General features: G+C 41.0%; 1 protein-coding gene across 1 annotated transcript in view; it reads right to left on the bottom strand.

Annotated features, from left to right (window-relative positions):
* The window catches only part of LOC118403748 (tetratricopeptide repeat protein 21B-like), a 36,909-nt gene that overhangs the window by 12,800 nt on the left and 11,999 nt on the right, over positions 1-12,110 (bottom strand). Inside the window, exons 15-24 of the mRNA XM_035802549.1 lie at positions 11,467-11,552; positions 10,067-10,138; positions 9,472-9,592; positions 8,549-8,652; positions 7,049-7,203; positions 6,325-6,408; positions 5,897-5,969; positions 5,289-5,399; positions 4,693-4,831; positions 4,139-4,265 (exon numbers count right to left, since the gene is read on the bottom strand). Coding sequence (XP_035658442.1) covers positions 4,139-4,265; positions 4,693-4,831; positions 5,289-5,399; positions 5,897-5,969; positions 6,325-6,408; positions 7,049-7,203; positions 8,549-8,652; positions 9,472-9,592; positions 10,067-10,138; positions 11,467-11,552 — 1,072 coding nt within the window. The remainder of the gene's footprint in view (positions 1-4,138; positions 4,266-4,692; positions 4,832-5,288; positions 5,400-5,896; positions 5,970-6,324; positions 6,409-7,048; positions 7,204-8,548; positions 8,653-9,471; positions 9,593-10,066; positions 10,139-11,466; positions 11,553-12,110) is intronic.

The raw sequence follows: 12,110 nt of genomic DNA on the forward strand, positions 1-12,110 counted from the left end.
TAGGAACACATACATTTGCTCTGGAGAAAATACAGCAGTTTTCGCAAGTTCCAGTCCAGTGATAGAAATGTGGCCACTATAGACAGGTGGTCACTATAGAGAAAAATGCTGATCTATTGACTAGGAGCCATACGTTACACATGATTTCAGTACACTGATCATTAATCATATAAACATTGCACAGGTAAGCCAATTGTTTAGATGTACAATTAAGTTCAAATAATTCTGAAGAGAAATATTGATGAGAAAATAATCATTCTCGCCACTGTCTAACTTATAATTACGTATCAAAACTAAACGCAGATTTTCTAACTAACGCACCTTTCGCCGAATTCATCAAAGGACCGCCGGCTATCAATCAAACACGGCTGTTGATTAGACTTAGAGTTTCAAACAGTCATGTGCTGTGTGCCAGTTGACAGCGAACTTCATGCTACGTGATGTTTTACATTGCTTGGACCTTCTTTCCTACAGCGGTGCTTCTACAAAATATTTAGACTGTAACACTGAGTCCCACATGTTTTATAGAATAGAATTTGACGCAGAACAGCGTTTTTTGCTGGGTATTTTTCTTGAAACATGTCCGTGGGAATATCAGCGAGGCGGCGACGTAGGGATTTCAGACCGTCAACAAAAGTCGCACGGCGGCTAACGGCGCAGCGAAGATACTAGCGCTATAAATAAGCGCTTCAACTAAGGATGGCAACCCGTACAATATTTTTGTATACTGTTGAGCTAAGTAAAGTTTGTTGTTTATGAGGTTTTAGTTGTCTTTGAAGCTTTGACCCGAAATATTTTAAAGTCGAACTGCTGAAGAGAAGTAAGTGACTGCTACGATTATCGTAGATATGGCCCTAAAAAAACTGATAAAAGAAGCCTTCTCAATAGTCTGAAATGCAAGAGCTTCCGGGGGGGCTTCGCCCACCTGGGTCCCCCCCCCCCCACACACACACAGTGGCCCTGCCCCTGGACCCCGCCAGGGACATTCGGCGGCCCCCGGACCCCTGTCCGACGCTTTGAAAAAATCCTGGCGAGAAGTCTGTACGGCCTGAGTCTTCAAGTTAACGTATTGTGTGGTCCCGCTTATGAATTCGCTTTCCTCTTCGCTGATCGGCTGAACCATTAATTGAATTAACTCTTCCTGCCGGCTAGACGCAGGTGCAGATGTCGGCTCTGTGGGGTGAACGTCCGAAAGGTCATGGCATGGAGAACGAAAGAAAACCAATTTCCCCTAAAAAAAGTGCTGTAATTAAGCCTTTTACAGTACTTTATGCCAAAAATTTTACTTGGATCATTTTACCAATGGAACTATCTTATGCCTATCTATACCAAATGTTACTCATACCAGGGTACAGGGGTGCAAAATATACCGTTATAAGACCGTCAACAACAGTCGCACGGAGCTAACAGCGCAGCGAAAATACCATCGCTAGCGTTTCAACTTCGGATAACAAGTTATAAGTACTGTTGAACTCAGTAACGTTAAAGTTTGTTTTTAGTTGCCTTTGACGGTTTGACCTGAAATAGTGTTACGCTAAACTCCTGAAGAGAAGTTAAGTGACTGCTGCGATTATCATAGATATGCCCCTAAGAACTGATACAATATAAAGCCTTCTGAATAGTGTAAAATGCGAGAGCCTTAGGCGGGCTTCGCTCCCCCTGGCGGGAACACTGCTATATACGGGATCATGAGGCCCCGCTTATGAATATTAATTAGCCTTTGGTCTCCTCTTCGCTGATTGGCTAGGTCTTTGATTCAATTAACTCTCCGGCTGACGTGCACAGGTGTGGCTCTGTGCGGGGTCACGGAAGGTCACGTCAGGAGGCCAAAAGAAAACAAATTTCCCCTCAGAAAAGTGCCAAAATTAATCATTTTAAAGTTGTTTATGTCAAAAATTTTACTTGAATCTTGTTACCAAGTATCTAATGCCTATCTATACCAAATTTCAGGTCATTTAATTGTAATACCAGGGTACAGGAGCCAAAAGTGTCCTTTTTTGGTCAAAAATTGGTCAAAAATCGCAAAAATAAGCAATTTGTTGCACTGTACACCAAAAGTGTTATTGAATTTATATGAAGGAATTATCAAGGCACAACTGTGTCAAATTTCAGCTCATTCGGTTGCAATACCAAGGTACAGGAGCCAAAAGTGTCCTTTTTTGGTCAAAAATTGGTCAAAAAATTGCAAAAATAAGCATTTTGTTGTACTGTACACCAAAAGTGTTATTGAATTTATATGAGGGCTTTTTCAAGGCACATCTCTGTCAAATTTCAGCTCATTCGGTTGTAATACCAGGGTACAGGGGCCAAATGTGTCCTTTTTTGGTCAAAAATTGGTCAAAAAATCGCAAAAATAAGCATTTTGTTGTACTGTACACCAAAAGTGTTATCAAATTTATATGGGGGCATTATCAAGGCACATCTCTGTCAAATTTCAGCTCATTTGGTTGTACAGTTTTGGTCTAAAATTGACCAAAAAATCTCAATAAAATCATTTTAGAGGCAGATATGAAAAAAATGGGAAAAAAGCATCAAGGTATTGGCCCACTCTACCCCTGTGCCGAATTTCAGGTCATTCGGTCCAGGAACGGCGGAGATGAATCACTTTGAAGATTTGACAGGAGAAAGAAAGAAAGAAAGAAAGAAAGAAACATTACGAATACAATATATTTCACCATACTATGTATGGCTGAAATATAAATATCTGGGACAACAGCAAATTTGAACCATCAGCCAACAGTAGTCCTATTAATAATCTAAACAACCCAGCCTTACAAATGTACCTAACCTGTGTGTTCCTAGCCTTACCTAACCTGTATGTTCCTAACCTTACCTAGCCTGTGTGTCCCTAGCCTTACCTAGCCTTTGTGTTCCTAGCCTTACCTAGCCTGTTTATCCCTAGCCTTACCTAGCATGTGTGTCCCTAGCCTTACTTAGTCCTTGTGTCCCTAGCATTACCTAGCCCGTGTGTCCCTAGCCTTACCTAGCATGTGTCCCTAGCCTTACTTAGTCCTTGTGTCCCTAGCCTTACCTAGCCCGTGTGTCCCTAGCCTTAGCTAGCCCGTGCGTCTCTAGCCTTACCTAGCCCGTGTGTCTCTAGCCTTACCTATCCTTGCCTAGTCTGTGTGTCCCTAGTCTTACCTAGCCTGTGTCTCCCTAGCCTTAACTAGCCTGTACCCAACATTCAAAGCCTGTGTGTCCTAGCCTTAACTAGCCTGTGTGTCCCTTACTAAGCCTTAACTAGCCTGTGTGTCCCTTACTAAGCCTTACCTAGCCTGTGTGTTCCTTACTAAGCCACTTAGCCTGTGTGTGATCCCTAGCCTTACCTAGCCTGTGTGTTCCTTACTTAGCTACCTAGCCTGTGTGTGATCCCTAGCCTTACCTAACCTGTGTGTCCCTTACTACGCCACCTAGCCTGTATGTGATCCCTAGCCTTACCTAGCCTGTGTGTCCCTTACTAAGCCTTACCTAGCCTGTGTGTTCCTTACTAAGCCACCTAGCCTGTGTGTGATCCCTAGCCTTACCTAGCCCGTGTGTCTCTAGCCTTACCTATCCTTGCCTAGTCTGTGTGTCCCTAGTCTTACCTAGCATGTGTCTCCCTAGCCTTAACTAGCCTGTACCCAACATTCCTAGCCTGTGTGTCCCTTACTAAGCCTTACCTAGCCTGTGTGTTCCTTACTAAGCCACTTAGCCTGTGTGTAATCCCTAGCCTTACCTAGCCTGTGTGTCCCTTACTAAGCCTTACCTAGCCTGTGTGTTCCTTACTTAGCTACATGGCCTGTGTGTGATCCCTAGCCTTACCTAGCCTGTGTGTCCCTTACTAAGCCACCTAGCCTGTGTGTGATCTCTAGCCTTACCTAGCCTGTGTGTTCCTTACTAAGCTACCTAGCCTGTGTGATCCCTAGCCTTACCTAGCCTGTGTGTCCCTTACTAAGCCTTACCTAGCCTGTGTGTGATCCCTAGCCTTACCTAGCCTGTGTGTCCCTTACTAAGCCTTACCTAGCCTGTGTGTTCCTTACTAAGCCACCTAGCCTGTGTGTGATCCCTAGCCTTACCTAGCTTGTGTGTCCCTAGCCTTACCTAGCCTGTGTGTGATCCCTAGGCTTACCTAGCCCGTGTGTTCCTTACTAAGCCTTACCTAGCCTGTGCGTCCCTAGCCTTGTTCAGGGCTCCTAAGGCCTCCTCGATCTTCCCTGCCTTGTGGTGCACCTTGGAGAGGAGAACCTGGCAGCGAGTCTCGTCCATCAAGGCCTGCAGGTCTGAGGCTACAGGAAAAAAATATAGAAATATAATATATTAACATAAGGAATATAGGAGTACATTATGGAATATTTCCTTTCTCTACTACCTCTGCTTGAATAGTTCAAATGTATCATCAAGAAAAATGATTTCTTATTGATGAACATTTGCAAAATGGCAGATGAGCCTTATTATTTTCCAGCTTTTTTGGTGAATTAAAAGGTTGCAATATAGTGACATAACATCAAACATTCTTAGTATTACTAAGATTGTTTATCAATATCAATATCATCATACAAATTTCATATGGAAAAGTTATTTTCAACATTATAGTTTATGTTCTTATTAGCTTATATGTAAGCACAGGTTTTAGCCATTTTCAAGAAAATGTAAGGCCACTTGAATTGAAATGAGGATTTTCAGGTGGGGCTGACCTTTCAACTTTGACCTTACCTGTTTCCTTCTCCAGTGCCACCCTCAGTACTTTCTCTGCCTTGTCGTACTGTCGCAGTCGCAGCAGCAGCTCTGCCAGGTCGTACCGCAGGAAGTTCTGCCCGCCAGACTTCAACGCAGCCTCGTAGTAATTGATTGCCTGAAACATTTTTCAACAAAAAAATCGACCATTATAACATATTTTCTTGCTTCATTGATAATTGTGAATTTCTTACTGATTCTGTTTAATGCATTTTACTGGCTCGCATGAGGCAATAAACATGTAGCAGAATATTGAAGGCAGGAAATGAGATAGCCTATTCTCAGACCTTTCTAGGACCTTTGACCTAACTTCCTGTCAGTGTTCTCCACATACCCAGCATGTAGAAACCAACCCCTCTATAGCATTCAAGCAACTTTGGACAGTCGGACACACAAGTAAACAAACACACAGACATGCTGAAAACAAAACCTTCATACATGGAAGTAACATGTCTCAGACTGTTGAGTAGAATAGCTAAGTTGGTAATGAAACAAGAAAAATATATTTGTTCACATTCTGGCCATGAATAAACAAACTGTTACACACATATTCAAGTTAACACCGGGTACTATACCTTGCCATAGTTGTGAGTCTTCACCAAAGCCTGCCCAATCTTGCTGGCCAGGGTGGCATCCCGTGGGTTCCTCTTCAGAGCAGACTCGTACACCTCTATTGCCTTCTCAGGCTGGAAACAAAGAGACATGAGTCACATATTAAACAACATAGAAATAGGAGGAATACATCTGATTCATTAACTGTAGGGGTGCCACACAAAAAATTCAAACAATACTAGTAACTGTTTGAACCTTACAGTATATCTGAATGTGTTTTGTATCTATGCAATAGATTTTGAAGAAAGCAGGCCCCTCCAACAGTCATGCCAAAGAAAATTGATGTTGGGTTTCTAATTACTTTCCTGAAAAAGATTTTTGTAGGTACATGTATGTAGGGATTTTTTTTCTTTTTCATATTTCAGCCAGCAACTACAATATAAACTGCATCAGGACACTGGTATTTTCAACACCTTTTATGACTATTGTCAAACATAATTATACATTACACAATTGCCTGTGGTCAAAAGGTTAGGGCTAGCAGGTACATGTGTTTGCTTGTGTCGGTCAGGCTTCTGGAAACACAACATTTTATTTAGACCTTACAGGTGAGAAACCAAAGTAAACTGACCTCCTGGATACTCATATAGGCATCCCCTAGCAGCAGGGCAGTGTGTGGACTGGGCTGTTTCTCATGAAGCTCCCTGGAAAATATCAACATCAAGTGTCAGGCTTTTTTATTACTTTGATGCTAAAAATCAATGTAAATTATTATGCTAACCAAGAATGAAGACCATATCCAACAAAGCATGACAAGAAAACATAGGCCGGGCCATACGGAAAAATGCAGATCATATAATTATCTTCATCTTTGTTTATAGAGATTGTAACTAGCAGGCATACTTGTGTCCAACCTACATTTTGTATTTCAGAATCGAAAACTTTTTCAAACAAATTTTTCAATTAGAACGACAGAATTTTTTTTTAGTTGGAAGGACATGAATTGTATAATTCAGACTAAGATTTACTAGAATATAAAAATTGTGGGAGGGAAATAACCTGTAGCAGCTGGCGAATAGTCTCTTGTCCTTGCGGTGGTTAAGGTAGATGTCGGCCATTTTCTCCTTGGCCTGGACGTAGTACCTGTAAAAATATACAATCATGTAGGTGTCATATGATAAATGCAACATTCACCTTATATGACTCTTCTGAAAGTAAAACCCCACACTCTCAAAAAGTTTTGCAACAGTAACACCTTAGTCTTGAATCTTAGCTGTGAATCTTTACAATAAGTCCTACCAATTCAAGGTTGGGTTGTAGATCCCTATAACTTCGTGTTCATTTATTTGCTATGGTTAGGCCTAGGAATAAAATGTCATGTTTCTTGTTTCTCTATCTACCCTACAGAAAAACCTGCCAACCCTAGACTTTTTTGGGGATAGGCAGTAGAGTCAGATGGCTTTCAGAATTTTTACTCAGCCTGCTTCCTATTGAAGTAAAAACACTGCTACTCCTATCTAAATTAAATGAAGGATAAATCAATGCATCTATTATGCACAAAGTTTGACATTGAAAGACAAGCGTCCTCAAGCATTTTAGTTTACTTTGTACAACTGTATTGTAATATATCTCACTAAGGTTCTGGCCAGCCTAAAATAATTAAAAGAAGAAAGATAATCCCTTACTATCGAGCCTACGTTTTTTCAGGCCTGAAACAGGAAACACAACCTAGGCGTTAATATCCGAAGTGTACTGAAAGTCATAAGTCTTAGAGTAGACTCACGGCTGCTCAGGTGTGATGTTTCGGAGCATGCTCAGTGACATCTCGATGTCTCCACGGTTGAGTGACAGGTCGGCGTTAGCGATGGTGATGCGGATTTCCTCCGGGGTGCCCTGGAAGTCGTTGATGGCATCCTGCATAACCTTCGCAGCTTCATGCTGTTCAAAACAAAGGATGAGAAAGAAAGGATGTTCAAAGTCTCTCAAGAAAATAAAGTTATCAGTAATATCAGTTACAGTGCAAAGTCAAAGAGAGCATGCCTATAAGAGTTTTTTGGGAATTTCTTGTTCTAACGCAGGGCTCTAGCCAGCATCCGTTTTTCCCGTCATTGACGGAAATTTGCTGCGTGTGACGGAATTTTTTAAAAACCAATCCGTCAACCTTGACGGGCAAAAATTATTGGTGGAAGCTACAGACAGCTTGGGGACGCTGTCCACGGTCGGAAAGCCACACATTGTTTTTTTCCTATTGTTATGATTATTGACTAAGTGTGTCGGCGGCCTTTAGCATACAATAATCTCATTAAAAACCTGTTTTTCAAGGCCTCAGTTTCGTCTTTCTAACTTGATTTTTGCGTTTTTTGCGACAATGGGAATTGGCTGACGGAAAAAAATTTCGAGCTGCCTAAAGCCCTGTTCTAAAGTCAACGTGAACTTCTCACTTATTCTGTCTAATACACATTTCTTGGCTTCCAGTAGGACATAGAACCAGGACCAAGCCTGCAGCAACAACTTTGGAACAGGGCCAAACCAGCATTCCCATCCTGCAAGTCTCCAGTTACACCATAATCTGATGGCAGACCTGGCGCATTCCTGTCTTACATTCAGCTAGAAGAAAGGCTATGCCACCCCTTAAGGGGTGGTATAATTGCAACAGTGCTCTAATACACCATATGACTACTACTACTACTGCACCGGGCCCAACCTTAGACCCAGGTCAGCACAAACAAATTTGCACATACGAAGACAAACACACAAAGAAACTGAGACCAATACCTTTATTTTCACGCACGTAACAAAATACTGTTGCAAAATGTACTTTTGTTTTAGTACCTCTGAGTCAGATTTTTAGGAAATACAAAATGTGCTACTGAAGTTGGAGCAAGAAGAGTTTCACAGGGACTGTGAGGTGATAAACTGGATAGTGAGTATTTCAAGGTTCCAGCCAGCTTCTGTTCTTCCATCCTTCGACAGAATTTTTCTGCTGGGGACGGACAAAAATTTGGCCCACTCCGTCCCCTGTGACGGACAAAATTGGCATGTAAAAATTCTCATTGCAATTGAACCAAGTAGAGTCTACCAGCAAAATTTGCCCCTCAAAGTAAAGGACAAAGCATTTCAGAGGGTCTAGATTTCAATTTTTTCCCCAGGGAGCATACCCTGCACCTCTCTAGGATCATCACACCTTTGACAGGATTTCCATTCAAAATCCATGCAGGGGACGGAAAACAATTTCAGGCTGGCTAAAAGACTGGAGTGTGCGCATGAGTGTGAGACTTCTAACCTGTTGTCCCAGCATCCTGTGTGCCTCAGCCAGTTCCAGGTACACAGACACCTTATCTGTGGTGCTGATCTTCTCAACCTTACTCCTCTTGGTAGAGGCACTGCCTGTAGGAGCAAACAACAAAATTACATCTTCATCATTTCTGAATAGAGACGGAGGACGCCACAGATTATCTGCTATTATGATATTAGATACATCTTTAAACAAGAAATTAACAATCCCATACCTTCAATTTTTGGGAACTTGTTTGATTCATTGTGAACTTATTGCTGATTCTGTTCAACGCATTTTCCCCACTAGCTCTCATAAGGTAACAGACATGTATACAATGTCATGTAGTATGAAATTGAAGACAGGAAATGAAATAACCTAGAACTATACTCTGGGACCTTTGACCTAACTTCCTGTTAGTGTCCCAAGCTTAGAAACCAGCCACTCTACTACACACAAGCAAACAAACTGATTACACCAAAAACAAAGCCTAAGTGCACGGAGGTTATCAACAGTTGAACAATTCAAAGTAGGGACGTGTACCGGTACACAAAATTCAGGTACACTTTCGGTTGTTAGATTGTCTATGAAAACTGAATTGTGAATGGGTAATACTTACAATGATGGTCTATTTTGCTACAAAGGAAACTGTTTGGTGGAAAGTCTACTTCTAAAATCTTGTCTTTATGTAAACAATGCTACATGTACCTGTCAGTTTGACTGTGAAAGTGACTTGTTTGTTCTTGACTGTAAACTCTTAGACTAGTTCATTCTTGTTATTTTCTTGAACCTGTAAGTCCCAACATGTGTGGGCACCTGCCGATATAATGTGTTGAACTTCATTTTTCTAATCAGTCCAAAATCCAAATTTTGCCAGCCAAGAAGGAAAACGGCTTGTACCATTTCCATAAACTTTAAGGACATTGTCTTACCACTCCTCTTCAGCCCAGGAAGGTTCATGGCCATCTGTAGAGTCTTCACTGCCTCCTCATGCTGACCCATCTTCTTAGAGGCACGAGCCTTGATCAGGTGGTACTTGGGAGATTCTCTGATCTGCAAGATGAATCATAATTAATATAACAGGAAATAATATTATTATATATTTTATGACACTATCAAGGGCACTTAATGCACAGTTTCTTTATATCTGAAAAGGATGTTGTATTTGTAGCAAAATTTCAACTGATGCTTTGTGACAACACTAAGGTTCAAAACTGCCAAGTAACAATGAAGTCTAATATTTCATGTAAAATTACTAAAACAGCCTGCATTATACATTGTATGGGTGTACTTGCATAGTGCAATATACACATGTCATGTACGTGCCTGACTTCAGATCTTTTGGACATTACCCAAAATGGTGGATATTCAGTGCTTGCATTTTCTTCTACCAGAGATGACCATAAACTTGGTATGAAAAATATCTTAACAATGTCTCTAGTTCATTTCAACAAAGAAAGCCTAAATATCAATTTGAAAACAGATATACCCTGAAGCATTCCATGGATTGTAACTATGTATACTGACCTCGAAGTTGTAGCTGAGAGCCATCTCCAAAGACTGGGAGGAGAGTTTAAAGTTCCCCTGGTGGAGGTGGATCTGGAACATAGCGGAGAAACATTACATTGTGAGAAATACATTCAACACGAATGAAAATGTACTTAGTAAAACCTACAATCATTATGGGAAATGTTAAACAGCATTGCAGCATGTAACAACAGACTTTCTATAAACTATGTTGTAATGGTTCAGGGCTCGATATTCATTTTTGGGATTAGGTGCACTGGTGTACCCAGCTTAAAAAATTTGGTGCACCAAAAATTTTTTGGGTGCACCACTTAAATTCAAGTATAATGTAAAAAAAAAAACCTAGTAACAAAACTTAGTTACAAGCTACCAAATTCTTAAACAAGTAACATAACAGACATTTTTATTATCTTTCTAACACTTAGATGTCAAGAATATGATGTATACTAGTATACATGATATCTTTCTATACATAAACCTAAGAAAATAATCGGGTGCACCCTGTGCACCCACTGAAAATAATTGGGTGCACAGCTCCAATTTTGGGTGCACCTGGGTGCACATGCACCCAGTATTTCGAGCCCTGTGGTTATACAAGTTTTGCACTCCACTTCAATCTACAGAATGACAATTTTTCCTGTCTTTTCCATCCAATTTGAAGGTTCTATTCAAAGCTCATTGTTTTGAGCTGAAGAAAATTATAAGCCAGTAAGACGTAGGAAGACTTATGACATGTGACATTCTCATCAGTCATTCTCATCTTTCCCTTTGCTTCACTATTTCACTGTTGGGACACCACAGAACATCTGGCAACCAGCTTTATCCCATCCTCCTAATGCCCGGTCCCCAACGGCATTAGCCTATGGGGCCCTGCTATCTCATGCCCTATCAGTGGTTATTACGATTGTCGCCACAAACAAGCTGTCAACCAATTAGAGAATAGGCCTTTCTTGGGCTTGTTGTTGTCGCAAGCTGTCTCGCAAAGGCCGCTGGGAAGCTATCAGCCAATCATGTTACGTCTTACATAGCACCATCCTCCTACGCCCAATCCCCAATGGCTGACTGCCCATATAAGGGCAAACTCATTAATATTCATAAGTAGGGCGGTCCCTAACTGGTCTGAGTGCACAAGATAGCAGAGGTAAACACAGTCGAGTTTTGACACAACTGTGGTCCCTCTGCTTAGGAGAATGGCTTTATCCACCCTTCTCAGTTTCTGTTCTTTTTAATGTGTCACTTAGTGTCATCTAGATGGGAGGATGATAAAATATCTTTTCCGTTGCCTCTTTCTTCTTCACTGGAAGGTTCCTTGTAAGAGAGTTCTTGCTAGTTCTGATAACCGTGACACATTGCCGAACCACTTATTAAGTTGTTTGCTTTTTGTTATAATGTGACATTACCTCAGCCATCAGCAGATGTGCATCTGAATATGTGGGCTCCTGCTCCAGTACATGGTGTAGGGTGTTGAAGGCAGAGTCCACTTCTCCTACAGGGGGGATACATGCAAACAACGTTTCGAATTCAGATATGTCCCTGGACAAAGTCTGTACTTATCCTTGTTTATACTGTAAAATGTTATAAGTTTTGCAGAAGTTTAATGCCCTAAAACTGGGGCAAAAATTCTTGTTCTGTCTTTTAACAGTGACCTAAAATTACCAAGAACTCTCCATTTTGTCCCAACTGCAAAACTAAATCCCTGTGAACTTAAAGACATTTACAGTGCACTGAAAACATCTGAATGACTTCACCCTACAAATTAGCACAAAAGCCACTAAATGTTATTTTGATAGATGATGAAGATATTGACCAAACTCCTCGTAAGGCCATGTTGATTTGATTATATGGATGACATCCGCGCTCGCACCAATTTTCGGCCGTTTTCAAAAACAAAAAGTTTTCGACCACACAATAAATTGTGCAAAGCAGCTGTAAAATGAGCACAAATATTCCGTAGATTGAAAAATAAGTATCATAACTAGTGCCATAGAATGCCAAAATAAATCTAGGCTAACTGTCTCTGTACCTTTGACTGTAGAAACTTGGT

The sequence above is a fragment of the Branchiostoma floridae genome, chromosome 16 (genome assembly GCF_000003815.2).
Source record: "Branchiostoma floridae strain S238N-H82 chromosome 16, Bfl_VNyyK, whole genome shotgun sequence".
NCBI classification, from domain to species: Eukaryota; Metazoa; Chordata; class Leptocardii; order Amphioxiformes; family Branchiostomatidae; genus Branchiostoma; species Branchiostoma floridae.